The sequence below is a fragment of the Manduca sexta genome, chromosome 2, assembly GCF_014839805.1.
Source record: "Manduca sexta isolate Smith_Timp_Sample1 chromosome 2, JHU_Msex_v1.0, whole genome shotgun sequence".
Lineage (NCBI taxonomy): Eukaryota > Metazoa > Arthropoda > Insecta > Lepidoptera > Sphingidae > Manduca > Manduca sexta.
Window position 1 is genome coordinate 2,198,148 of NC_051116.1, and position 27,765 is coordinate 2,225,912.

Below are 27,765 nucleotides of genomic sequence, written 5' to 3' on the forward strand. Positions count from 1 at the left end.
GGATTATTATTTGAAATATGAGCCTCGTTCACATTGATGTACACTAATTGTCTATGTTTTGTATTGGTTCCGTTAGTGATGTCCATGTATAAATGATTTTGCTACTTGATATATCTGAATAAACATTTTTCAGATTATTTGCTATTTTTAATTAATTTAATCACATGTTAAAAATAATTAAATAAAACATTATAGGGTTGAAGCTATTCCTTAGGCAGGTTAGATTGGAAATTTTGATGTCTGTTTTTTAGTCGTCAATTATCGATAGTTTCTTAATACCATGCCGATGCTTTCGTATAACTAACTGAATACAAAGAAAATATTGGTGACGATAAGTTGATCGTTAATAATACAAATTAGCATCAAGTGTTACTCGATTATTATAAATTGGCGTATTTACTATCACGTTTCTTATATTTTATCAGTAATAAAATCATTATTAAAATTATTAGTCTTGGCGATTTTACATTTTTAGTGCTGTTTAAAATGGTGCTCGACAATAAATATAGTTTAAGCAGTGACTGACGACTCGATAAAAAACTCCGTTTGAGTCCCTCACTAGTATCCCGTCTGCTTTGCGCCGCCAAACGCCATCTTGGATTTGTTTGGCGCTTTTCATTGTGAATATACGCCAGTAATGTTTAATTTTACTTAATTTGTGATTTTTGACTGTTAACTGTTAGAAATTGGAACTTGCACAGTGGAGAAATATAAATAAACAATTATGGATCCGGCTAAAATGAAAGTTGTGGATCTAAGATCCGAGCTTGGTGCTCTTGGATTGGATACCAAAGGGAACAAGCCGGCTTTGGTCGAAAGATTGAAAAAAGCTTTAGAATCTATGACTGGAAAAAGTAAGTATTGATTGATTTTACAATATATGACGAATATTTTGCATATAAGTGTAAAATAACAAACATTTGTGTTCTAAACTATGCCATTGCAATAATGATGCACGTGTCCAATACACGAAAAATCATTGGCGGGTTTGTGTTTTTTGTGTATACTCTGCCTTGGGGTGACGTCACGTGTGTGTAATATAATTTACGCGTTAAATTATGCTTTCACCACGCATAGTAGTACAGGGATCCAAAATGACCTATTGACAGCGGAAATTGGCGGACTCATCAGTTAACAAAAAAAAAACACATATCCATTTTGTTTATCATTCTTAGAGAATATAATTTTGACTTGTATGGGAATTGTATAGAACTATTCTTGTTATTTTGCCACAACTTAGCAAATGAAATGGCATAATAGGACATTATGAATTTCTGAGCGTGAGAATTCCCTCCAAAACACAATCTTAAGGTACTCATATAATGAAATATAGTACAATGTTATCAAATAAAAGCATTATTAGGTGTAATCCACAGCCTTGTACTAAATAAGTAAAAATTATCAAGCCATTAATTAAAAATATCTATTTACAACTCATTTCTGACCTAACAACAGCAAATAGTTATTTGTATTATATAACATTATAAACATGGTTACTGTTATCACGTAAATAATACAACAGAATTACCCAAATACAAAAGATTTGTATAAGTGGGTACATATTTAGAGAATATGTATGGCGGGGATAATGAACCTTTATGGGTCAACATGCCATTATTTATGAACATATTTTGCCTATAGCCCTCCATACATGGCTCTCAGCTAGTCAAATATAGAACACCACTTTTGTAACATATTGTTTGAAAATTATTTTGTAGCATGTCACCTCTGAGATGATTGCCATTGGCTTGCCGTCCCTTGCCTATGCCATTAAGTTCACTTACATACAATCATTTATGGAGCGTATCAACAATATTTGTTTGACTTTTATGTCATTTTGACTATGGTACAAGATTATTGAATAAATTATGTAAGGATGACATAGTAGGTCAGATCAGTGATGATTTACAGGATTCTGCCAGGATGGTGTTATGGAAATTTTCTGAGAGTGCATACAGAAGCTATGCTACTTAAAATCTGATAAGGAATCTTATCAAGATAATGTTAGAATGTAGTTTATCTGATAATGCACATATTGCCAATCATAATAATACAATAAATATGGCAGAATTATTACATAGGAACATCATATAGCGAGCTTGAAATTGTAGGGGATTATAAACAAAACTGAAATTTTTTGAGGGTCTGCAGCTTAAAAGTATCTCTTATAGTATTTATTTTTTCTCTGTCTGTTAAAACACTTTCTCTATTATGTGGAGAGGTATCATGTTGAAAATGATATCAAATACTCAGGTGAAAAAATTATTCCATTTAGGTTGATATCAACTGAACACCAAACTCATTTCCCTAACTAAAAGTTCATCCAGATTAAGTCATGTCTAACATGTAACATAGTTTGAGTGAAGTTTGTCCATGATGTAGAAATAATATATGATTCAACTATGTTTGGATCAATGAGTTATAAATAAGTTATATTCATCCCAGAAACCTTAAAATAAATAAAATAAAAATAAATAAAAAAAATAAAATACTTTATTTATCACGTAGGCGAACAAAGTTGCACTTATGATACGTCAAAACAAAGAATAAGAATAATTATTATTTCTAAACAACTATTAAAATTACTTATATAACTATGGACATTTTAAATTAGGGATAAAGTTTATACAAAAGACAAGGTACAAACCAAAGTAACCAGCTCGGGCTGGCAAGTAGGGGGAAAATAGAAGGGTAACGCGTCGCGATCCTCACCGGCGAGGACATGAGCCCTAGCCTAGCTAACCTACCAGCCTTTCACTGGCTACCTAAGTGATGACTACCCCGAAGAAGAAAGGCAGAAAGAAACTCCGGGCTTTCTTTTTTGTCATCAATTGTTCAGTACTTCTTTTGTATTTTTTTTCCAAGTCTTTCTTGTACATAGTCACAATAGTTATATAAGCTAATGCACGCACATCACCGTTAACATGGGATAAGATGGAATCCAATCGACTAAACCTGGAGCGGCATAAAAATAAAATTAGCGATAGCAAATAAAAGAGAACATAGATTCATACTTAAATAACGGCGTACAGCGTGCATTCGCCTACATTTACAAACATAGTTTTCAATCATGAGAAACGAAAAAAAAAAAATAGTGATATTAAACAGGCAAACGCAACATGATCGGGTGGTCGTCTTTCAAAAATTACATTTCATTAAGATATGATTAGTCGCCTTTATTCCAGTCACATAGTATCACAGTAGAATTGTTAGTGAAAATAAAACTAAATTTCTTTAAATTCCATTAGTTTTTGTGTTAAACGAGCCAACACTAAACATTTATATCGACCCAAAATTTAAATAATTATCGTAATTACAACATATTTCATACATTACAGCTATTATCATTCCCAATTGTGTAATCTGTCTGTACCTCTATAAATATTAATGAGTTTCCATTAAATAGTATTGTAATTGCATTATGTTAATTATCATGTCTTTTCAGTAACAAGCATATAAGTGATATTAATTATAAATGACCTCTAAATTAGTTATCATAAAATAATTAAGTAAATGTTGAAAAAATTTAATTAGATAAAATGTAAAGTTTTAAACAAGCCAGCATTATTGAGTCAATTGGGGAGGGATAATTGTCTCACATCAATTAGTACTATCTGGATGTGACCCAACCAAATAAGGTTCAGTGGGTTTCTTTTTACCATACCTGTATAAAAATAAAAAGAAGTTATGAATTATCAGACCTTTGGTACGAAAGCTTGAGTCACATTTGCACATTTTTTTTTACCAAATTGTTCATTTTATTATTATTATTAAAAAAAAACTTGTTTGTGCACACAGCTTTACCGGACACGTCGATATTGGACACCACAAACGAGGACGCTGGCGAGCCGGCAACGCCGCGGCGGCCTGCGGCGAGGACCACGCGGCGGTCTTCATCCTCCAGGCTCGCCGCCACACCTGCCAAGGTATCAGAAGCGATTCCATGACTCAAAACATTATCATGCAAAACTTACAAATAATAAGCTAAAAATGAGATCCTATTCCTACTAATACTATAAATGCGAAAGTTTGTGAGGATGGATGTATGCATGTATGTTTGTTCCACATTCACGAAAAAACTACTAAACAGATTTGGATGAAACTTTACAGTAATTTTGGTTATACAGAATAACACATAGGCTACAATTTATAATGATTGTTGTAATTTGGTCATAACATAATGATATATATCAAGTAAGTCTGTAAAAAAATTATCCCGGAAAACTCCTTCACCCGAGCGAAGCCGCGAGCAAAAGGTAGTAGAGAATGTTTAAGGTATAAGGATTGGTCCTTAAAGAAACAGCGACAGACACAAATGTGTCCTGTTTTTAATCTTTCGTCCTGTCCATAAAGGTTGAATGGTAGAGAATTATAAATAGAATAATAAATAGCCTCTCACAAATACCATTTGTAATGTTATAAAATGTGGTTTGTTTTAGTTAAAACAGCAAAATGGAGAGAAATAATTGCTTAACAACTTTGTATCTGTTAACATTTTTGGCACAAGGTGTTTGAGCTCATTGTGTAAATAAAAAACACAATGATAACAAATGAAATGAGATGCATGTGTATTTTCATTATGATGTGTCAATGGCTAATTTTAAACTATATTCTCTAAAGGCTAAGTGCAAGGCATCAAAGTTAGGAATAAATACAAAATATGTATTACTAAATCACACAACAGGAAGGAGGAAACAACTAATGTTCCGAGATGATTATAAAACAATTGTTGTGTTATTTTCTGATTTATCAGTACATACATTGTTCAGTTAGTATGACCTTTAATATGACTTTTGGAAGGTTGACTAATATACATGTGAATTACTTGGTTGTTACATAAAGCCACAACCAAAATATTTTGTATAGTATTTTATTTTATTGCTATTTACAAAAAATTGCAATATTTAAAATCTAGTGAAGTATTAAAATTAGAAAGGTTATTTACCGCATATATTTACCAATTTCAAGACATTGTTTTCATAGAAGGATTCTTTTTCGTTGTGTTTTTGTTTTTATTAGTAAAACGTAGTCAAACACAAAAGTATACACAGCCATCTCGTCAACATCACTGGAACTGTGGGATGAATATTTACAATTAGAAAATAATGCCCAATAATCACACTAGATGGCGATAGTCGATTATAAGTTGCGATAGCAAAATTTGTACGATGTGCAATATATATACCACCTCCGAATAGGAACCGTCAGAGCGGCCGCGGCCGGTCAGGCGCAATATCCCCATGATTGGAAATACTACCATTTGTTTCTCTACAATGGCGACTGCCTATACGTCATGACACAGTAATATAGTATCTGTAAACTATGTTATTTGACCCAGATCGTTCGCGAGGAGCCACCACCCGAGCCTATTCGGGAGGAAGTGAAGGACGATGGCGCCGAGCGCTACTCTCCTGGGCTGGACTCCGACTCAGAGTCTGCTAAGTCGCCGAAGGTTGATGCGCCTGTTGAACCACCGAAGCCGCAAGAGGCGCCCGAACCGGTCGCCGCGCCTGAACCCATCGCCGCGCCTGAACCCGTCGCCGCGCCTGAACCCGCGCCCGCGCCCGAGCCCGAACCTGCGCCCGAACAGGAACCGGAGCCTGTCAAGTATGTAACACATAGTGTCTCAGTGTTTTGTCACCAATGATTTTTTTTTATTGGTTTGATATAATTATTTCTTTTTAATATTTCATATTACATCAAATGAAAGCAATTGATAACTTTACAAGCCTGCCAATTAAAATTAAATTTAGATTGGCATTATATATTCAGTGGGTTTCTTGGTCGAATAGTCGAATAAGATGTTTATTACATTCTACAACTTTGTTAATTACAAGAAAATACATTATAATTAAATAAATAAAACTTTATTTTACTAATTATTTGACGACCAAAAAGTTTTTGTCGAATACCAAAAAGCAGCATAATACCGAATATTAGCGGAATGTTCATCGTAAATCTTAAAAAATCAACAGATCTGGTAATCGGCCATTTATATTTCCAGACCTCAAGAACCGCCTCAGGAAGTTTCTGAAGAGAAATCAGGTAAGGAAACAACTACATTATATGATCTACAACCCAACTGAACACAAAACTGAAACTATTGAATCATTTTACTCATTAAAGTGTTATATAATTTGTGTATGTCTTATACACCAGCCTAAGCATTATCACTTGTTCCCAACAGAACCAATGGAAACCCAGGAGGTCAAATCATCACCGATAAAGAAAGATCATCGGGAAGATGATGATATTGTAAAAGAACCGGAGACAACTAGTGAAGAGAAAGTAGAGAAAGGTGATTATGAACAGATGGACCAGGATCAGGGTGAGGAGAAGAAAGAGCATGAGGCTGAAGAGGCTCCTGGTGACGAAAAGGTAATATATCACACATACCATTTTAATTTTTTGGAGGGGACAGGGTTGTGCGGCTGTATTACTAGGAACTCCAGCAAACAGCATACAAGTCAGTGTTGGCTTAATGATTGCAGTAGGTTGGGAAATGTATTGGGAGAGTAAATAGGATAAATAAAGTAAATTTGACTATTTTTTTTTTATATCTTTTATAAAATATGTACGGAGTATAAATTCTAAAACAGAAAACATCAATGAAATCCGCTGAAAAATCCATAAATTATAAGCCATTGAAATTTGGTAGTAGGGTGTAGCAGTAGGGTGAGTGTCAAAAAACAGAAAAGAAACGAAATACTTGTATGTGACGTCAGCGGGCATTACGATGCGTGCGAAAGAAAGAGATGGAGCGATATCCCCACTCCACGCCCACTCCTCCACGTAGCAATATTTGTAATTTGAATTACTGCCTCATTTTTGATTGAATTTTAATGCAGTCTTCACAGAGCATTTCTCTGTCTCAGACAAATGCTCTATGCCTCGGTGCGTTTTTAGAGGGACGACTAACCGCACGAGACTTGCCTCGAGTGGGGACCACTATTAAAGATAGAATAAATGGTACAGTTCCACTTTTAATGATGTTGTAGCCACAGTACGGGGTATTATGAAATTTAACATTTCAAGTCTCAAGATTGCCTAGACTAATGTCCATTTGCAGTGTATTTTATAAATATGTTTTGTACAGAAACGGCCACTAACCGAGGAGGAAGAATGGGAGGAAATGAACGAGAGACTCCGAATCAAGGAACAGGAGAGATTGGAGCGCGAGAAACAACAGGCGGACGAGGAAGCCCAGAAATTAGAAGCTATGAGCCAAGTAAGGACATTGCTCATGTGTATTTTATAATAATTTCTAACTGGCTATGTTGATTATGGCCAGTAATTACTAATGTTTATTTTTAATTTCAAATTAATATAGAATGTCTTAGTTTTCACTATGACTAGTGGTTATAGTACTTTTCTAAGTGGTATATATGTCGATAGTTACTATTGTGCCGGCCTGCGTAATTGCCTCATGACGTTAATTTTGCCGTAAACCTATTACTAACAATATTATATTACTAACACGCGTAATACAAATATATTATACTAAACGGATACATAATTTAGAAAACAGTGGCGCTTTCGTTCAAGACAAATGACTAGTTTTTGTATATTGCAACTTATTGATTGAGATAGGCAAGGATATGTTATACTCGGATTTCCCCGTTAGGTCCCATTAACACGGGGCGAATTTATTTAAAAACGAATCAAGTTGGCCTTCTTGCTAACATAAAACCGCCACTATTAAAATTACGATATATCATGCCTTTGTTAATATTAAAACGTAAACGTATGATTGACGTGGATGGTACAATCGAATCTGTCCAGTTAACTTCAATAGACATTGGTTAGAGTCAGTAGCGTAGCTCGCCATAGAGGGGTTCTATATGTATATTTGTTGGGGGCTCTTCAGGGCAGTGCGAACTTTTGGGCGCCCGCTTAGTTTAAAATCCTTTTTTTATTGACAAGGGCCATAGGGCCCCTAGAGTTCGGGGCCCCGTATCATTGATACGGCGGTAGCTCCACCTCTAGTTAGAGTTAGTGTGCCTCAGTGTGAATGTATTGTGATGATGGTATTGCCTTTTAAGGACCCTATAAAGTACCAACGCCTGAAGAGGAAGCAAGAGAAAAAGGCGAGATGGCGCAACTTCTATAGGAGCATTGAGGCCACCAATGAGATTCTGACGCCACCCGCAGAGGTGATTATTGCCCGTCTCTTTAACGTCTAGCTATATATATAGATTCTTTCATTCATAGTTGTCTCTCTGAGCAAATAATTTCTTTGCTTTGAAGTATAGGATATGATAGTGCCAAACAAAGTGGTTATTTTATCTCTATAAATATTCATGAAATAATTTAGAAAATTTGCTTAAAAAATGACGGTACTTTGAATAATAACTAGCGTATTAAAAAAAATTTTCTTTTAAACACCACTCATCAACGAACATAATTTGTTGGATGGGTAGTGTGTACTTTATGGCTTGACTAGGAAAATAAAAAACCTCATTAAACAGTTGCTTCTTTTTCGTTTGAAACATAGTTGGCACAAGAAATTAGCTCAATATTTTACTACGACAAGGCGAGGGTTTTTATTTACCTGGTCAGGCTTTAAAGTACGCGAATAAAATACCACCTGCGTAAGTGGTTATCGATATAGATTTTATTAGTTCCATTGGAGGTAGATACGTAAAAAGGATCCAGCCCACAAAATTAAACTTTTGAAATAGCGAAGATTGAAGTCTTATTTTTGCTCATTGATATTTCATTTTTAATTTTGTTAATGAAAAGTTCAAAGTAAGATATTTTGACTGAGATGTTTTTACTAATGGAAAATATAGACCTTATAGATTAGAACTAATTTGGCATACTTGGTTCTTTTTCGACCGTACTGTGGATCGGATCCTTTTTGCGTATCTACGTCGCGATTATGAATGACGCAATGAGGTTGAATTAAATAAGTTGCGTATTTGATACATAATGGTCTCTTTAGAAACATTTTAGCTAACAAGCTATTAAGTAAACTGCCACCGTTATATGGAAAAAGTTGTTATAATGACAAAATGCAGCGTACCACCTGTGCAGGTGGTTTTGATATATCTCTCAAAATATTTATTTAGGCATTGGTAGGGATAAAATTTTAGTTACCGCTAAACTCTTACTAGAAAAATCAAAAGGCTACAATATAAAGAGATTAACTTACTTAACTATATCAAAAATCGTAGATAATTTTAAAGATGAAAAGTATTACAAAAGAAAACTAATATTACTTTGCATTATGACTTGCGGATAGCAAAAAATATTAATGCAATTTTTTATTGACAGTTTTCATAGTTCAATAACAAATAATTTTATTAACTACTGTGGTCACTGTGTAGTATCTTAAATATTATTACAAATAGTAGATATTTAAAAAATCATATTTTTTTATTATTTTATCCTATTTTCCATTGCAAGGCATTACTAACAAGAATTGTATTCCATTTATTTATATGTAGATATCAATGATTTATTAAAACCATTTTAAAATACTTTTTTTTTTCAGGAGCATCATGACAAAGGCAGAAAGCATTCGCAGTCGGCGGAGGCCAAAGTAGAAGAGCCAGAGATCAACGATGAAGTTGTGACGCTGTCTTGGTGTGAGTATAAATGCTTGTTGCATACTATAAATGTACACACTTAACCAGAGATGGCGAACGATTGGCACTCCACATCATTATTCGAGCACGCCAATAGTTATTGGCATAAATATGAAATAAGAAGTGATTATAGAAATAAATTGCATGGTTTATTACAAAATGAGGTTGGTGCTGGATGTTACAAGCCTATAATCATTTGTTTTCCCAAATATAATTACATGTAAACTGATTAAAGTTGGCCATCCGTGAACTACACTGTTAAATTAGGCAAAGAAGCATATAGAATAATTATACTACAGCACAATAACTGAAGTTACTGATGATCTCTGTGGTAAACTGAAGGTTGATAATATTGGATTCAATATGTATTTACACCCTTTCAGGGTCTTTTTAGGCAATGTAGATATGTCCACCCACAATTCGCCAGCTATGTTAGGTTCCATGTAATAAGGGGTAGACCTGCTGCCATTTATCACCCACATTTTTTAGTTCCGGGATGACACACTAGAAAAACCCGATATCACTCTCCCCAACACGGGATTCTAGCATTTAGCGTCATAGTAGTACCACGCACGCGATACAACTTCCCCAACGACGTAGTCAACTCAGTAGATGACACCGATAATCATGTAGATAGATAAAAAAGTTTATTTAGGCTACAATCAACACACAGTATGACTTAAGATATACATAGTCAATAGACAAGTACATAATATCAATTTGCGAAATATTGCAGTCGCAATCATTTTTGATATTTATGTATCTATGGTAATTTGTTTTGTAGTAATTTGTGGATAATGTGGGCTGTACATTCATGTTAATGTTGATGCAGCGGTTGTTATCCCAAAATAAATAATGGAATTGTGTTTTATGAATGTATATGTTGTGTTGTTTCGCAGACGACAGTTCCCTGAACCAGTACATCGAGCTGCCGGGGTTGAACAGCGTGGTGCCGCTCACCGACGGCGCCTTCGCGCACGCCTGGGCCGGCGTCCGCGCCACGCACGGCGCCGTGTCGGGCCGCCTCATGTACGAGGTGCGCAGCGCTAGCCGCGTCATTACAATCCAACATCTGATCTCAACAGCAATCAGTCTGACGCGTGTATTCACAAACATTGATTCGCTAAGGGCTTCTCAGTACTTTCGGCATGTTTGCCTTTGCACTGCATACAGGTGTGCTAAGATTGGCTAGTTCTCATAGTATTGTGTGTGAGTATGGACGTTTGACTCTCACAGTCTAGAGAGAGTGAAGATCAAAACTGGAATTGAGTCTAATTTGTTGGATTAGTAATTAATACACACACATTCACAGCACATTGGAACCATGTGCTCGTATGAGTAATGTAATATACAGACAGTGTGCATGCTTGTTTGTCGTTGACGTTGACTTCAGAGTAAACTTTAAGTTTGTCATAGTTCTAATTGTGAGACAAAAAACTTTTATATTTATTAATAAGTGTTGTGTTCCGTGCAGGTGCGCGTGGGCGCCGTGGTAACGACGACAGAGGCGCTGGAGAAGGATGTTATCACATCTGGCCTAAGGATGGGATGGTCTACTGAAGACTCCTCCTTGCACCTTGGTAAGATGCATCTTATTTCTTTGTTATATGTTTAAAGAAGGCAAATTATATTAGGCTTACTAGATATCACATGGAATGCAGTGGGAGGACTATCAACCAATCAATTGACCTATCTCGGTCCACTGCTGATTGTAGGCCTACCTAAGTAATTGCCAACCATCCCGGTTTTTGAGAGTACTAAGGGTGGACCATAGACTTTTTTTTATTCTAAATACAGGCAATTACAAAGTGTATAAATGTTAATATCTTACTATCTACTTGGGTGGTTGCTAAAATATCTGTTGGCTGTTATTTAAGGGATGCAATGTCTTTCGTTGCCATTAGTACTTTAAAGTCACGAATAAACAAGCATCGCTGTGACGAACAGCCATATACTGAGCATGATTGTTGAACCTGAATGTGTTGCAGGCGAGGGCGAGCTGAGCTGGGCGTACGAGAGCTCGGGCCGCGCCGTGCACAACGCGGAGTTCAGCGACTACGGGCAGGCGCTCAACGAGAAGGACGTCGTCGGCGTCTACCTGGTCAGTTACACCATTGTAAATTAAAAACTTGTATAATTGTACACTGTAGGTAGATATTGTAACTTTAAATTCGCGGATGACCAACACCTCAATCCGTCCCATGACCATGAAGGTTGCAAAGTCTTCGAAACGTCGGGAGAAAATTATAATATAAAAGCTGTGGTAAAATCCGGAAAATAGTTAAATTTTAAAATCATTGTAAATGTATTGGGTTGCTGAGTGTTGTGTTCACTGTGCATGTGTCACAGTGTTTGTAGATACTAGGTAGTCGCTAATTATATTAAAATAGCTTTAATCTATACTAACATATAAGTTAAAGAGCTAGAAAGTTTCCTTGTTTGTTTAAACGCGCTAATCTCAGGAACTATTGATTCGAATTGCAAAATTATTTCAGTGTTGGATAGCCCATTTATCGAGGAAGGCTATAGGCTGTGTAATATCACGCTATGTCCAAATAGAAGCCGAGCATCAATGGAAAATGTTCCAAAAACGGGGAAAATTTATTCCCTTTGAGAGCTTCCGTTGCGTGCGCTGCGTAAACGGATAAAGTTACGCAACAATAATGTATAACTGAATAGGGGACCGGCCTATGCTTGATTTTGTACATTATTCTATATGTAATGGTTAATAATACGAAAAAGAAGCACTCCTGCGAAAACTGCATAACAATTGGTTAAAAAATGAGCGAGTAATTCATATTTAAAATATTGTAATATGCAGAAGTGGGCGCGATGTGGGGATATCGCTTCATCACTTTTTTTCGCACGCGTCGTAATTCCCGATGACGTCACATGTGGATATTTCGACACTTTTCTGTTTCTTGTTAATTACCCCTTCCACCGAAATTCAAAGACTTATAACTTGTTGATTTTTTACCGGATTTTAATAATTCCTTCTGTGTTATAATTTATATTATGTAAATATTTGATAATAGTATAGAACAAAAATGAGTCCGGTACCCTATTGTTCAGTCAATCAATTCTATTTATTACAAACTAAATAATATAACTGACTTTAAAAAAAATATGTCATGAAATTTGGCATTCTAGGATTTGGAGTCGAGCCCATGCAAGATCTTGTACACGGTGAACGGTGTGGAGCAAGGCGTGGCGCACGAGTTCGACAAGGAGGTACTCGGAGACAAGCCACTCTACCCGCACATCCTCACCAAGAACATGTGCTACAAGGTCAACTTTGGATATGACAGGTGAGATTAACAAACTAAATCTGAAGTTTGTCTGGAAAAATGTAATTTAAACAATGATACGCTTAATAGTAATACGATTATTATAAAGAGCACAGGCATATGCACATACAAAGCCTTACTATATGATGTTATTTTTACTTGACCAATTATATTGAAACGACACAGTCTTGTTGTTTTTTTTATTTCTAACGGTGCTGGCCGGCATAAACTTAAACATATAAAAACATCACATCACGTGTTGATCGACAAGTGCCCCTGCAATACGTTTATAGTTATGAAAGTTCATTGCATCTATAATATCTTGAAGGGATATCATATTACGTTCATTACGCCACTGCGGAATTAGCGCAGTTGTTATAGACTCGATTCACACTGTTAGGTCGCAGGTTCAAATCCCAAATTATCCTGTCGGTATTCAATACATGGCGCATTTATATTGTGTTGTGAATCTCTCGGCAGGTATAAAAATACTTCGTATTTACTCCGGCACGTTCTGTGATGTGTGGGATCGCAAGCGAAATTACATTTTGTATATGAAAAAAATAAACAATAGTTTTTTAAAAGAATTTGTTTATAAGTTTCTAATTGGAAAATTTTTGGAGTTTGCGATTGATATTATGTCCCAATATAGCGATAGAGGAATTCAAATAGGTTTAATAAATAGTATTAGCGTAAAATAGTCGAGGAATGGGCGTGGCCAGCGCATCACGTGATCGTGCGATCGTGCGGTGGTCTGACTGCTGACGTCATCGACTCAGTCTTGGACGGAAGGCGCGCGCGCCGTTTGACTTCACTCCTTGTCGAGCACGCGCAGCGTTCACTTCTCGGTCATAACTCTTGTCGATCGTATATAAAATCTATTAAATTTAATAAATAAGTGTGTAAGCTGTATTTTGGCGTTATTGTTAATTTATTTAAAATAATTGTGAAAAGAATTATACTTTTTGTCGTTTTAATTGTTTTTTTTTTAATATAAAATTTAAGTATTTGCTAACAATAGTGTATTGTTATTAATTAAAATATACTTATAAAAATATATTTTTTGGTATATCGGGTGTGTTTTCTAATTAATAATTTTTGCCCCAAACTTGAAATGAAACTCGCCGTTCTAGGAGTCATGATGTTACTAAACCGATAAGGATATATTTTTTGTTTTATATTTAAAGATACAACATGCTGACCAAGACAAAGATAGTGCGCAAGCGTTTAGAGATACCGATCGAGCAAGTCCTAGAAGAGAAGAAAGCCATGGATGCGGAGGCGCAGCGGCGCAGAGAGGAGGCCGCCAAGAATGAGAAGGAACGGAAGGAGAGAGAGAGGAAGGAGAGGGAGGAGCGACAGAGGAAGAAGAAAGAGGTAATTTATATAAATACACTCAATATACAATCCTAACTGCTACCTCCAGACAGATAATCAAAAAAATTACAACTAAAATTGTTAACTTTATTATATTTATTGGTATATTTACCTGTGTTATAGTAAAAACATCAGATTATCACCATAATAATCATAATCGTCAGATTAATCATCGAGTTAAAATTTTAATTACAAATGCCATGCCATGATGATTAGAGGAATTTAAGGGGAGTAATCTCAAACCTTTAAAATATAGCCTCAATTTTATCGTTATTAAAACTATAGATTTAATCCTTATACTATGTTACTAAAAATTCTCGATTAAATTTTTAGGAACGTGAAAAACAAGAACGCGAAAGGAAAGAAGCTGAAGCGAAGGAGAGAAGAGAGAAGGGCGAGGAAGAGATGGATACCGCCGAGAAGGAGAAAGAGAAAGAAAAAGAGGACAGCGCCGATGACACAGAGAAAGACGATAAAGATGACAAGGAAGATAAGGTGAGTTGTGGCTGTGAAGGAGATATTATAGGGAATCATTACCAGCACATATCAGAAGCGGCTTAGCCTGACTGCAGCTTTTTCTATTTTCATAATTATTTAATTCATAAAATTACATTGAATTCGTTTTGAATTTTATTTTACATTAACAAATTTTATACTCAGACTATAATTGTTGCCCGGGTACTCATAGAAGCCACGTCACTGCCTATTATACTATTTTTCGAGATAGGCTTCTCCCAAGGAACGACACTGGGAACAGTCTTCCATACTGTTTCTCGAACTGCTTATATCATTGGTTTATTGAGTAAGATAAGTAAAGACTGTTACCATTCGTTGGATATTTACGTTACTTGTGACCATTCATAATTCGGAATTATTTATGATTTATATTAGTAAAATGTTATTTGAGGAAAAGTGAGCTTGCAGTTGGGCATTTCATATAAAAAATATATTTTGAATCAATTTAAATTACAAATTGTATCGATAATGATGATCAATTTAAATGTCTAAATAATTTATCGATAACTATGAAGAAATACACACCGATTTTGGATATATCGATATTTTTTACCTGTAACAATATTTGGCAGAAGGTCTACAAGCATTACTCGTATATCTAAGATTTATCGTACACCAAAATTTTGAATTTGATCAAGAAAATGTATTAATCTTGTTTGTGTGTCTCTAATTAACAATGATTACAATAAAGAGTATTTGTATTGTATTGTAATTGTAAATGTAAATGTAATTGCTACAGCCACAAGAAAATGGCGATAAGGCGGACGACTCGCAGGACTCGTCGGAACCGAAGGTGGACATGAAGCCTGAACCGATGGAGACCGAGCAGCCTGCTGAGGGACAGGAGAATGAAGAGGCTGTGAAGGCGGAACCAGGTATAGAAAATAATATATATAGAAAATTGTCATTGTCGACGCGTTACCGTCTGCTGTTATTCTGTTGCCACGCTAGCCTGGTACTAATCTGCACTAGGAGAGTGTGGCAGTGGGATAATCCCTCTCAGTAGTAGAGGAGGCACGTGCCCAACAGTGGGACAGTATATAATACAGGGCTGATGTTGATGTCATCACATTCGAATGTGGAGTAGTGGTGACTTCCTTTTAATGTTTCATGTTGTAATGACGTTTGATTTTTTTTTTTTTTTTTTTGGTCTTGTCTTTTTTATCTCAACATAATATGTCCTGGGTAAATTGAGTTAAAAAACACAAAGTGCCATCTGAGATGGAAATCGATCCTAAAATGTCCCAGTTCACCAGTAATGGTGTCAATTTTAACACATCAAAAATATACACTAAAACCTTATAGGTGTTTGATGGAAATGAAAAAAAATATATAGGAATCTATAAATATATATATATATTTTGTATGACAGCAGAAGGCGACACTGCCGAGGCTGAAGTCACCGAGGAACAAGTTTACAAAGGACTTGTGCTCGACAAGAAAATAAAATTCGTTATTAGGTATGTTATATTTGTAACTATGATATGTAGTATTAATTTGGTGTATTTAGACTGGATACGAGGTGTGTAGAGCAGTGGTGAAAGGTTAAAATTTTACGAAAGGGATCCCGACACAACATATAGGTACTGATATGTATAAATGTGGTCTACAAATCCTTCAAATTATTAGATTTTACATAAAGACAACCCAGCAAAAATCGGGTTATATGGACAAAGCTGAACAAACAGCAAGCCGTCAGATGAACAAAGCTGAGAAACAGACTTGTTATCACAGCATTGCTCCGTCCTTAGATAAATAACGTCTACAAAAAAGGGGGCAGTCTTTAATGGAGCTCTATTTGCGTTATAGGTACACTGTGGAAGAAGAGCTGGAGGGTGCGGAGGCGTGCCTGCTGCCCGGCTACGTGTTCCTGAAGGACGCGCTGGCGCACCTGCTGCCCGGGCCCCGGCGCCCCGCCACCAGGGCCGACTGCGAGGTACGGACCCAACACTTCACGCATACACGATAAGGGATTAAACAACCCTTGATCGTCTTTGAGATGTATTCACAAACAGTACCACGAGGACGCTCAGTGCGACCGAATGCATAGTGTTTCATCTTATCTTGTTATCTATGGCTTTGTTTATACAGCAGCCAATTTAATTACAGTTGTATCTCAACTATGCCTATGCATTATGAAGGTTGTCATGCCGTAAACACCGAGAAACAGACTAATTATCACAGCATTGGTCAAAACATTCAAAAATATATATTCTAATTGGATCCTTTTTGCAACTGATTGAAAAAGTCTATTGGGAACCTTTATTCAAAACGACGGTAAAACAACGACATGAAATTCGTTATTCGACTCTTTTATATCGACTAGTCAAATTGACACCTGCCTGATGGTGAAGGTCAAAGAATATGATTATTGGTTACTATTTCAAATGTAATCCATTTATATAGGTTGATTTTTCCCTGATCATCATGAAATCCAGTCGAATTTGGTCGCTAATTTTTCGAAATGAGATAAAATGATATATAAAGTACAAATGATCCAGTAGTACTAAAGCCTGCTACGATTTCTCACAGATATAATCTCACAACATTCTGACTAAAGTCTTTACATGAACAAAGTTGGTTTTTATTTGGATGCGCTAATTTTAGCTAGAATTACTGCTCTATTTCTGATCTACTAATGAATGCCTAAATTGTCTCCGAGTCTATGGGCTATTTTTATCCAAGATCGGGCTTTCACGCGAGTCAAGTCGCAAGCAAAAGCTAGTTCATACTATGCGAAATTAAATATCTGACTATCACGAAAAATCGTATATATAATATTCCAATAATAATATAATATATATTTACCTATTTTTGTGAATATATTGTCTCACCAGACTATGAGAGTGAATGAACAGTGAGTGCACCTGTGTATTGTGCACTATAATATCTCCTGCGTGGCTGATCTCTGTTGAGATTTGCCGCTGTGGCCGAAATTCGGTTAGGGGGGAATCGTTTATGTATTTCAATGTAAATTAATTTGTATATTCAATATTCAATGGAGCCGACCTGTTTAAAAGGTAAGTATCAATCGAATTCAATATCTGCGGAATCGAAAGATATAATATTTGGCTTTTTGTCATGCCTGATGTGAAAGAGAAAAATCTGGAATGGAAAACGTTTAAAACACGATAATTTGTCAGTATCACTATGTTACATATCCAAAACTATAAAAATGCAGCAAGAATATCGAGCGTTTACGATTTGAGACGAATGAATTTCCTTCTACCTGTCGCGTAGAATCGTAATGTACTGCATGCAATATATACAATATCTAACAAATAATATCACTCTATATACGCTGTGTGCTGTTTCTAGACCATGTATACGACAATGTTATGAAATTACTGAAATGATAAAGATTTGTTATTCGATAAATGGTGCACTATTCCCCTTATTAGTAAAACAGCCTATGCCCATGGGACAGTATTTCTCTAATATTATAATAAGTGTTCAGCAAATAAACATAATGGGTAAAACTAATATTACACAGAGATTTATAACTAACGTTAAAAATAAGTATTGAAAATAAGTCCAAGATTGAGGTAGTTTTTTGGGAATTCAACAATCTACTGGAACCTTAATTGCCTACCTATATCCAACTAGACGAAGGCCACCTTCGGTTTTGGTCAATATGCCGCTGTAGAGGTTACATAATGTTACTTTGTCCAATGTTTGCTTGAAAAATGCAAATATTCCCTATGCTATATTCCCTAGCGTTAACATTGGGTCGTAACACCCGAGAAACCAAGATAATCGTTTTACTCAACTCTCCAATGGCGGTAGGGATAATGTGATCTCGCGAAAATTTAAAGATTAATTGTAACTGTTGAAATTATACACGGATACCAAACAAACGAACTGTTTTATTATAAGAACAAGAAACAACAGAAAGCTTTTAAATTTAAATTCTATACAGCCATTACCAATTACCAAAGAGTAAAAACTATAAAACTATATTCACAAGACAAAGGCAACAAAAACATTATGCCACAAACATTATGTTTAACATTGTTCCAACAGTAACGTTTAATGTGGTGTCAGGTGATCCTCATGGTGGGCATGCCGGGCGTGGGCAAGACTCACTGGGCGCGGCGCCACTGCGAGCAGCACCCCGAGCGGCGCTACAACGTGCTCTCCACCGGCACGCTCTTCCACGACATGCAGGTACGCGCACACGCACACGCACACGCACACACGCACACACACACACACTCAATGCTTGTTGACAAATGAATACTGCGTTATTGTGTGAAACTTGCGAATTTTAAGCTAAGTTCCCAGTTAAAAAATTCCATATATTTTTGTTTTGATTTTTTTTTTGGAATTTTATTTTCTACTGTTTTTTTACGTGCAAGCTATTCGAGTCAAAGTAGTAGGTAAGGTAAGGTTATAGGATCATCAAATTGTCTAGTTCATATCGGATTCGAAGGACCGAATAAATAAATGTTAAAATCCTTTATATACAAGCATTATACTCCCCTAACTATCCCGGAAACCTTTTCAGATCTCCCTATAAATTTAAAAGTTATGACACAATAACGTAATTAAAAACTAAAGCTACTACATATAACGTTCTGAAATGATGCCATTGTTGCAGTGTTTGTACAATAAGTATAAACTAATGCAAAATGATAAGGGTAGGTGCGCATGATTCATTCAAAGCCCGTATCGTATTGATGCTCAACAGTGCTCACCTCCATTTAGGCAGCGGCTTAGATAAACGAACCGCCCGCCCCTTTGTGTACTAAGGCAAAAAAAAGTAAAATTTGCGTATATAGTGATACTAAACAACAGAAGTGATAAAATTCCTTTTTTATAGGTTATGCATTTGGTATTTCTATTTTCAGAAGGTAAATTTATCTATTAATGGGTTTTTTATATTCATTCACATTGTATTTAATTTATGTTTGTCTTTTTAGTTTATATTTTCTCTAATATTTTTTTCCAAACCAATAAAAAAAAAAGGTAAGATCTAGGAGAAAAATACGAATACGTGACTATTATTTTCACATGATGATGGTAAGAAATAAAATTAAACGGCAAAATTCAACATTCATGCGCCCCTAACCTTCGTTCTTGTACTACGGAAGGAGATTTTACAAGGATGTTTCATGAAAATATTTGTATGGATGACACTGGATCCCCTCGTACGGACACTGCAACATTTTTTTTATTCAATTACAATTCATTATAATTCCTACACACCCGTTCGCACAACACACGAACTAATAAAGCTTTCCTTTCCAGCGTAATGAGGTTTGAAAAACAAAGGAAAACAACAAATAAAAACTGATACTAATGACCGTCTGTATTTTCAACAGGGTGCCATATCTACAATAATTAAAAAAAAATTATACAAAAACAAAACAAAAAAAAAATATATACACCTACAAAAATATTGGACCTTTAGCGGTCAACGGGTAGTTTAAATGATACCAGTGGATCGCCGGCGAAGAGGACGTGCGTACTCGAGACGCGCCAGCGAGGATCGTCCCTGGTATCGCAGCACTTTATACCTTAGATATAAGTTAGCGTAAGCGCTCGCGACGGCCGCGATACCTTTACTGTATGTGTGTACGTCGACACAGGTGGACTGTAAGCCCTTCCGAACGTCGTACGAGGGCAGGTGGGACGCTATGGTCTCCAAGTGCGCTAAGTGCGTGCTAAAGTTGTTGGAAATCGCACGCGGACGCAGGAGGAATTATATACTCGACCAGGTACGTGCCGCTCCGCCCCTCCCGCGGGCAGGACACTTACTGCAGGAACAATCGAGATCACCCATCCCCACACACCGCCGTACTACCGGCGCCGGCGCAAGGTACGTCCTAGTGTAAGCGACGCTAACACGTAACACTCGGCCACACTGCTTCCGCGACGTGCGGCGGTGAGTAGCGGCGGAGGTAGTGTGCGGCCCCACAACCGAACAATAAACGCGAATGGGATCTCTATTGAGCTTGTTCTAGGTGTCGAACTGCCGACTAAACACAAATAATGACGAGGACGCACCATGACAATACATATAATGAGAATGTTTTGCTTCACATCACAATCTACGGCGGGACTCGACGAACGACGAACGAACGGCGATACATAACGCGATTTCGATATCGCTCGCGGGGTTATAAACAGACCAACGTATATCCGTCGGCCCAGAGGCGCAAGTTGAGGGAATTCGACGGTTACCGGCGAGTCGCCGTCGTGATAGTCACCGACGACGAAACCTACCGCGCACGATCCAAGCGCAGGGAGGAGGCCGACGGCAAGGAGGTGCCCGACGGGGCGGTCGTGGACATGAAAGGTTCGTACCGTCGCGCCGCCCGCCACCACCACCACCGCGCCGCCCACCTCACTTCACTCACATCACTTCACTCCGCAGCCAACTTCACGCTGCCCGACAAGTGCTCGTGGCTCGACGACGTGCTGTACCCCGAGCTGAGCGGCGACGAGGCGCGCCGGGTCGTGGAGGGCTACCACCGCGAGGCCAAGGCGGCCGGCGTGTGCCGCGACCGCGACAAGCGCGAGCGCTCCGCCTCGCGCGACGCGCCCGCCGCCAAGCGCCCGCGCTCGCAGGACCGGCGCGGCCCGCCCGAGCGCCGCCGCGACCGACCCAACCAGTACAACGGTAACTATGCCACAGGTCTTATATTCGAATGTTGAACATATGAGCAGGCTATGTTAAAGCATATGATTATCCGTAATTTTTGATATTGAATTTATATTGGAGATTGAATTATAAAGCACTGGGTGGCACTCCGCTGCACACCTTACCCTGAGGCGTTAAGGCGTCTTATAATGTTCAGTTATTACACTTACTACAAAGTATTAAAGCAGAACACAACAGTGCTGGTATAATGTTGACGGTAGAACTAGACATTGCGATGGTATCTAGCCAGGCGAATTCTCCTTGTAACCTCCAGCACCTATAAACGCTCAAGACTTTAAGAATCAGATAGAACTGCCGGTTATTTAAAGATAGAATGGAAATAAGATTTTACACAATATTCAGTTGTTTGTGATATTATGTTGGAATACTTAGTCGAACCGCTTCATACGTGTTAACCCTGCTAGAGTCACAAAATTTTTGAATATTACACATTCAATAGATTAAAAACTTAACACTTTTTAACGGACTTTAAAAAAGCAGGAGCTGCCTTTATCATACCTATATAGGTAAGGCGTTTGACAATTATTAAATCCAATGGAAAGTAATAATAAGACCTGCCTACCTAAAATATAAATATATTGTAATAATGTTTGGTCGCTAGATGACAGATGGGGCGGCGGTGGCGGTGGCGGCGGCGGCAGCAGATGGGGCGCTGGTGGGGGAGGCCGCGGCGGAGGGGGGCGCTGGGGACCGCCTCGCGACCGACCTGGACCCACCAACACGCGGTTCGACCGGGGCTGGGGACAACAGCCAGCGCGGTAAGTTCTTTAGACGAATTTTATATTAATAACAAAACTACTTTTAACGGTGAAGGAAAACACCGTGGGGAAACCTGAGAAGTTCTCTATAGGAATTTTGAGGGTGTGTGAACATTAACAATCAGCACTAAGCTAGCGTGGTGTATTAAGGATTAATCCCTCACAGTAGTAAAGGGGGGCCCGTGACCAGCAGTGAGACGGTACATAGTTATATGTGATTTTTACCTTGTAAACATTTATGGCAAGTTGATTTCTGCAAATATTTTGATGCACCACTTGCAGCCGGACTTGTATAGAAATATTGAATATTTTTGTTCATAATAATGCCTCTGGAAGGTCTTGCTCAATGTATTCCGAGATCATGCTAGTTTAAACTTAGTTTTATAGTGTTAACTTTTATAAGGTTTGTTAATATTAATGGAGGATAATGAGAAGTCTGAATAGTTTGAGAAAATATAGTAAACTCTCTTGATGTATTGTAATATGCTTTCAATCATATACAGTGGAATGATAAAATATTATTTATTTAAAGTCAAATGACATGTATATACAATATTGTGTTATGCGAAAATGCATCGACTATGCAATATCATAAGATTCGACGTTCTATTTTAAAGTGTAGTATAGCATATTTATGGTGTTTTTGAACTGAAACATTGTTGGAATTGTGATATGAATATCTATAATTAGGGAATAATGTCTAATAATTACACTAGATAGCGATAGACAATTTTGATTTGCGGTAGCAGTGTTTGCGCCACGCGCAGTATGTATACTACCTCTGACTAGAAACCGTCGGAGTGGCTGCGGCCATTTACAAGCGACATTCATGACCATGGAGGAACGCAACCATTTGTTTCTGTATAGTGGCGACTTCTTGTACGCCGTGACACAGTAATATAGTATCTGTAAACTAAAATATTTGACCCAGATCGCTCGCGAAGAGCAGAGCATGACTGGATATCTTCTCCTCTCCTATTGTAGAGGAACGCAACCATCTGTTCCTCTACAGTGACTGCCACCTTTACGCCGTTACCTTACGACCTTAATAACGTGATATTGTATAATTTGCAAAATGTTTTATATAAATATGTGTTTGCAGAGGAGAGTTCGGCCGCGAGCGCGAAGGATTCCGCGGCGGTCGCGGCGGCGGCGGCGGCGGCGGGCGCGGCTCGGGCGGCGCGGCGCGCGGCGCGGCCGAGCGCTTCCCGCGCGACCGCCCGCCGCGACCGCACGACCGCGCCGACAAGCGCGTGCCGCACGCGCACGGTAACCGCACGCTCTACTGTCTCATGTCGGGGACTATTCACCGGCCCACACCGACGCTCTCAACTCTTGTCGGGATGACTATTAACCGTCCCACATTAACGCTCTATAGCAGCGGTCGGCAACCTATTGGTAGCCAGGGCCAGTAACGACCCTAAATGATGCGAGGCCCCAGGCGAAAGCAAAAAGAAACAGACGCCAGGCCCCGAGCAGAGTAAAAAACGTTGCCCAGTTTTAACAGTTTCATCGGTAAGAACGTTAATAAAAGATCCTACGAGGCACCGCGCGAAGCCCCGGGCGGTTGTCCGGTTCGCCTCCCCCAAAGGCCGCCTCTGCCAAGGGCCACAAGGTGGCAGAATTAACTAAAGGCGGGTCATACGTATAACATTAAACATAGAAATCCTGCTTTAGATGCGCTTACTCTCAATTTAATACATTTATTTTGATATTTAAGCCTTGTTACAAAACAATCACGGGCCACAAACAGAACGTTCGCGGACCGCGTGTTGCCGACCGCTGCTCTGTAGTGATAAACTGAGTATTTTATAACTATATCTGACGAACTTTTTAATTTATGAAACTTTATGTGTTGAGTAAGTCTTTTAACGGTTGATGACAGGAGTACGCATAAACATGTATACCTTACTCGTTAATTCCAAGTACAAAGTATTACTCTACGAGCCCGCACTACTATTGTTCCCTGACAAAAATAAATTATGCCTAACTAATAATACGTTCTGAAAACGTAAAATATACTTTAGGAAATTTCTTGCTTTGAAATCATAAGTGTATGATATCATGTACGACTCTTATTAGATATTTACCCCAATTCAAAAAATTACATATTCACCACCCAATACAGTGAAGTGTATCCATTATATTATTATAATAACCTGATTGTGTGCAGGTGGCGGCGGCGCGGGCGCTGGCTCGTGGCAGCGCGGCGGACAGGTGCAGAACAACCGCGGCGGCGCCATGCTGCCCGCCAGGAACAACGCACCGCAGCAGGGACGCGGGCCCAACCAGAAGGTACTGTTATACACCTACTTGCATTAGTCGCGAATGAAACAAAAATGTTGAATTGGCATTGGCGTCAACGCAATGGAAAACCGATTTCCAATTCTAAGTATAAACAATCTCGGCATTCGATAAAAGCCAGTTGTTTGGATCGACTTTACATTGAGTCGCAACAATCTCAGTTATCTCCAGAATTAAATGTTCTTTTCATTGATGTTCTTTTTTAAAAAGGTCACTTGATCCACCCGATATCAGTACCACAGCCAAATGTATTTTCCTCTGGTTAGATAAAATGGAGCACTTTGATCGCCCTGCTGCTTATTAATAATGCGAATGTCTTGTGAAGTTATAAATGGCGAAGGAGTTCTTGCACTTACAATGGAATGCATTAGAAGAGCCAATATAGTATTCATACAGTCTTCTACACATTATTGCACATTGGTTTACTATAAAATGTTTTTATAGCCCCAGTCCAGCAAAATAAATAGCTTAGTCGTCCCCACACCAATTACAACATTAAACTGCGAGCATTCATGTTCGCAATTTTTTGGACGGTTAAAAGTAAATAGAAATTACTGATAACTTAGGATGAAATTTTACACACACATAAATCAATTGGATTAATATGACAATGTATGGTACTGTACATCCCGCAAAACTGCCCAATAAGAAATATAAATTAGTTTTATTTCTGGGAAGAACTTCCACGCGGATGTTTCCATCCACATTTCTTCGTTCATGTCGTGTTTACACCATTTCACTGTATGTGATGTTACAGGACGGACCTAACCAGAACCAGCAACAGAACCAACAGGGCTCGCAGCCGTGGAACCAGTGGGCCGGCAACTGGGGCGGTTGGGGCAACTGGAACCAGAATCAAGGTACTGTAATCTGTAGCTGATTGAAAGATAATCTCATCGTCAATGTGGAGTTTCAGCAAAATGCTTTTGACAAGTCCTGGAGGTGATTTGGATTAGTTATGTACGAACGGCGAATTCCAGGTGTTAGAAATATCTGTAAGTAGATTGGACGAAAACGATAAACAATTAAATTTATGAAGTGTGGCTTGAATTATGGGTCGAGATTAGGGCTTGTCAGGACCATGTATGTTCCCATTTGACCAAGGGTGCAACAATATACACTGTACAGTTGAATATTTTGACAACAAGCATAACATCCATTAAATCGTCAAAAGTTACAACACTGACTCTTATTAACTCCAAGCATAAAAAGGGTGTCATAAGTTAAAATGTGTGTCTCCCAATCTAATGGTAGATCCATTTGTTTTGGAAACGTTTTTTTCTCGTTGTAGTTTACTTCGTTAAATATTACTCTCCTTTTACCTTAGCATTGATTAACCTACTGGGCAATTTTGTAACTCATCAATATTTCGCACACAACAGGCTGGGGCAACTGGGGCAATTGGGGTAACTGGGGCAACGCAGGGGCGGCGGGCGGCGCGGCCGGCGCGGGCCAACAACACGCGCAGGGCAAGGGCCAGCAGCAACAGTGGCCCGCCAACTACACCGCGCAGCAGTGGTACCAGTGGCAGCAGTGGCAACAGCAACAGCAACAGTGGCCCGGGGTAAGTGGACACTATCGTATGAAATGCTTTGTATAGGAACACAAGATCATTTAGACTGCTTTAATAAATGAAACCACAAACTCGTCTTTACTTCTGTCAACATTGTGCCAAAAATTATCCATGGAAACGAATATTTTTACCGGAAATCACAGTTTAGGTTTTTGATATTTTTGAATTGGTGTGTGTGTGCGTGTGATAACGTCTTTGTAATAAAGACCAGTGCACAGCGGTGGGATATTTATCTTTCATAAACAATGAATAAAATATTACTGAGTCATCATTACAATGTATGTCGTATTTTTTTTTTAAATATTGGCTTTTGTTCGCGTCTCAGACTATCTACATAGTAGTGTTAGAGTTTATAGCGTTCAAGCTCACGCGACGGGGGACCTTGTTTTATTATATGAATAAATTATTAATTATATATTATTACAGTATCAACAAGGCAACCAGCAAGCGGGCAACTCAGCAGACGTGCAAGCTTGGGCTCAATACTATCAGGTGAGAAATTATAACTTTCTAACAAATAATAATATAGTGCGTTTTTTCAATTTAACGGCGTGTGCTGACGTCACAGCAAATTGTACAGTTATTTCTACAAAAGACTATGTACAAGTTTTATTTTACACGTTGTCTGCGGCTATCTAACACGTTATTCTGGACGCATTGCGCGTTCTACTCGCACATGTCTGCCGTGTTGTTTGAAGCTTGTCTTACTCACTCGCATCGCGGCGCCACACGCCAGAGCGGGACATCTCCGGCGACTGCATTTGTGAAAAATTTATTGTTTTGACATCACAATGAATGTGCATAACTTTTTTTTAAATTATATAGACCGATTGATGCGTTGCCCGTCAAGTGTATTTATATACATTGTAATGCACTGCATTTTACGTAACTACTTACAAACTAATAAATGGCAAGTTCGTACAAAGTGGGACATTAAATAATTTGTAATAGTGTCATCCAGATTTTAATATTTTATAACCATAAGTAATAATGTATAAATTAAACAAAACAATTCGTAGGAATATTCAGTGCTATTTTGAAGTGACAAAAATATAACAATTGAATGTAAAACAATGTTACCTCCCAAACTATTAAACAATGCATTATATACTACCAAAATGATCCTAATTAATTGTTTTCCCCCAGAACTGTGGCGCGAATTCGGCAAATTCTGGCAACACGGGCGCAGGCGCGAGCGACAAGAAGTGATGCGCACGCGCAGCGCCGCACTTCCGCGTGTATCCGCGAGTGGCGCCGGGTGGGGACACTAGTGACCGCCCTCTTGTTTAGTCGTAAGGATTGGCGCCGCACGTCTGTGAGACTCGGCCAACCAAACTCTTCGGTATAAGCATGGACTACGGTTTAGAACGGCGTTCTGTTTTAAACCTAGATAGGTTAATGTAGACTAAGTGATGCGAATGGTTGAGTGAGCGAGGCTTGTGTGTACAAACGGTGGAGCAGTGGTGAATGAATTGGGTTATATTATTGTAATAAATGATGATACTACTTGTGTGTTTTATTTATCATGATTTCTTTATGGATTTTAAAAGCTCACTTTTGAGTAGTCTCTTAGTCATTTGAGGTATTGAAATATTTAATAAACAACATTTGATCTGTCAGTTTATTAGTCGAGTTGGTGCTGTTATAAACTAAACTCGGATATCAAAATTTGTCATATAAATAAAAATCTTAA

The 27,765-nt window shown here is 38.1% G+C and overlaps 1 protein-coding gene across 3 annotated transcripts; it reads left to right on the forward strand.

Annotated features, from left to right (window-relative positions):
* The first annotated feature begins 546 nt into the window (after window positions 1–546).
* On the forward strand, window positions 547–27,578 carry LOC115450864 (heterogeneous nuclear ribonucleoprotein U). Of its 3 annotated transcripts, none has more exons than XM_037437010.1 (28): window positions 547–854; window positions 3,799–3,926; window positions 5,339–5,607; window positions 6,005–6,045; window positions 6,188–6,378; window positions 7,097–7,228; window positions 8,043–8,153; window positions 9,497–9,590; window positions 10,490–10,626; window positions 11,065–11,170; window positions 11,579–11,691; window positions 12,741–12,898; window positions 14,065–14,254; window positions 14,588–14,749; window positions 15,510–15,645; window positions 16,143–16,230; window positions 16,580–16,706; window positions 18,815–18,937; window positions 20,362–20,490; window positions 20,903–21,071; window positions 21,150–21,395; window positions 22,039–22,195; window positions 23,298–23,464; window positions 24,369–24,490; window positions 25,257–25,359; window positions 25,882–26,063; window positions 26,499–26,564; window positions 27,219–27,578. In XM_037437010.1, the coding sequence occupies exons 1-28, from the start codon at window positions 725–727 to the stop codon at window positions 27,279–27,281; spliced, it is 3,840 nt and encodes a 1,279-aa protein (XP_037292907.1). In that variant the 5' UTR covers window positions 547–724; the 3' UTR covers window positions 27,282–27,578. The 3 variants fall into 3 exon arrangements, with proteins under 3 accessions (XP_037292907.1, XP_037292908.1, XP_037292909.1); XM_037437011.1 differs by having other exon boundaries at window positions 16,146–16,230; XM_037437012.1 differs by lacking the exon at window positions 8,043–8,153.
* The last annotated feature ends 187 nt before the right edge of the window (window positions 27,579–27,765 follow it).

Bases quoted from the DNA above. Each gene is read 5' to 3' on its own strand.
- LOC115450864 (XM_037437010.1), top strand. From the start codon at position 725: ATGGATCCGGCTAAAATGAAAGTTGTGGATCTAAGATCCGAGCTTGGT. The intron at 9,591-10,489 runs GTGAGTATAAAT...GTTGTTTCGCAG, and splicing joins AGTTGTGACGCTGTCTTGGT to ACGACAGTTCCCTGAACCAG. The intron at 23,465-24,368 runs GTAACCGCACGC...GATTGTGTGCAG, and splicing joins GCGCGTGCCGCACGCGCACG to GTGGCGGCGGCGCGGGCGCT.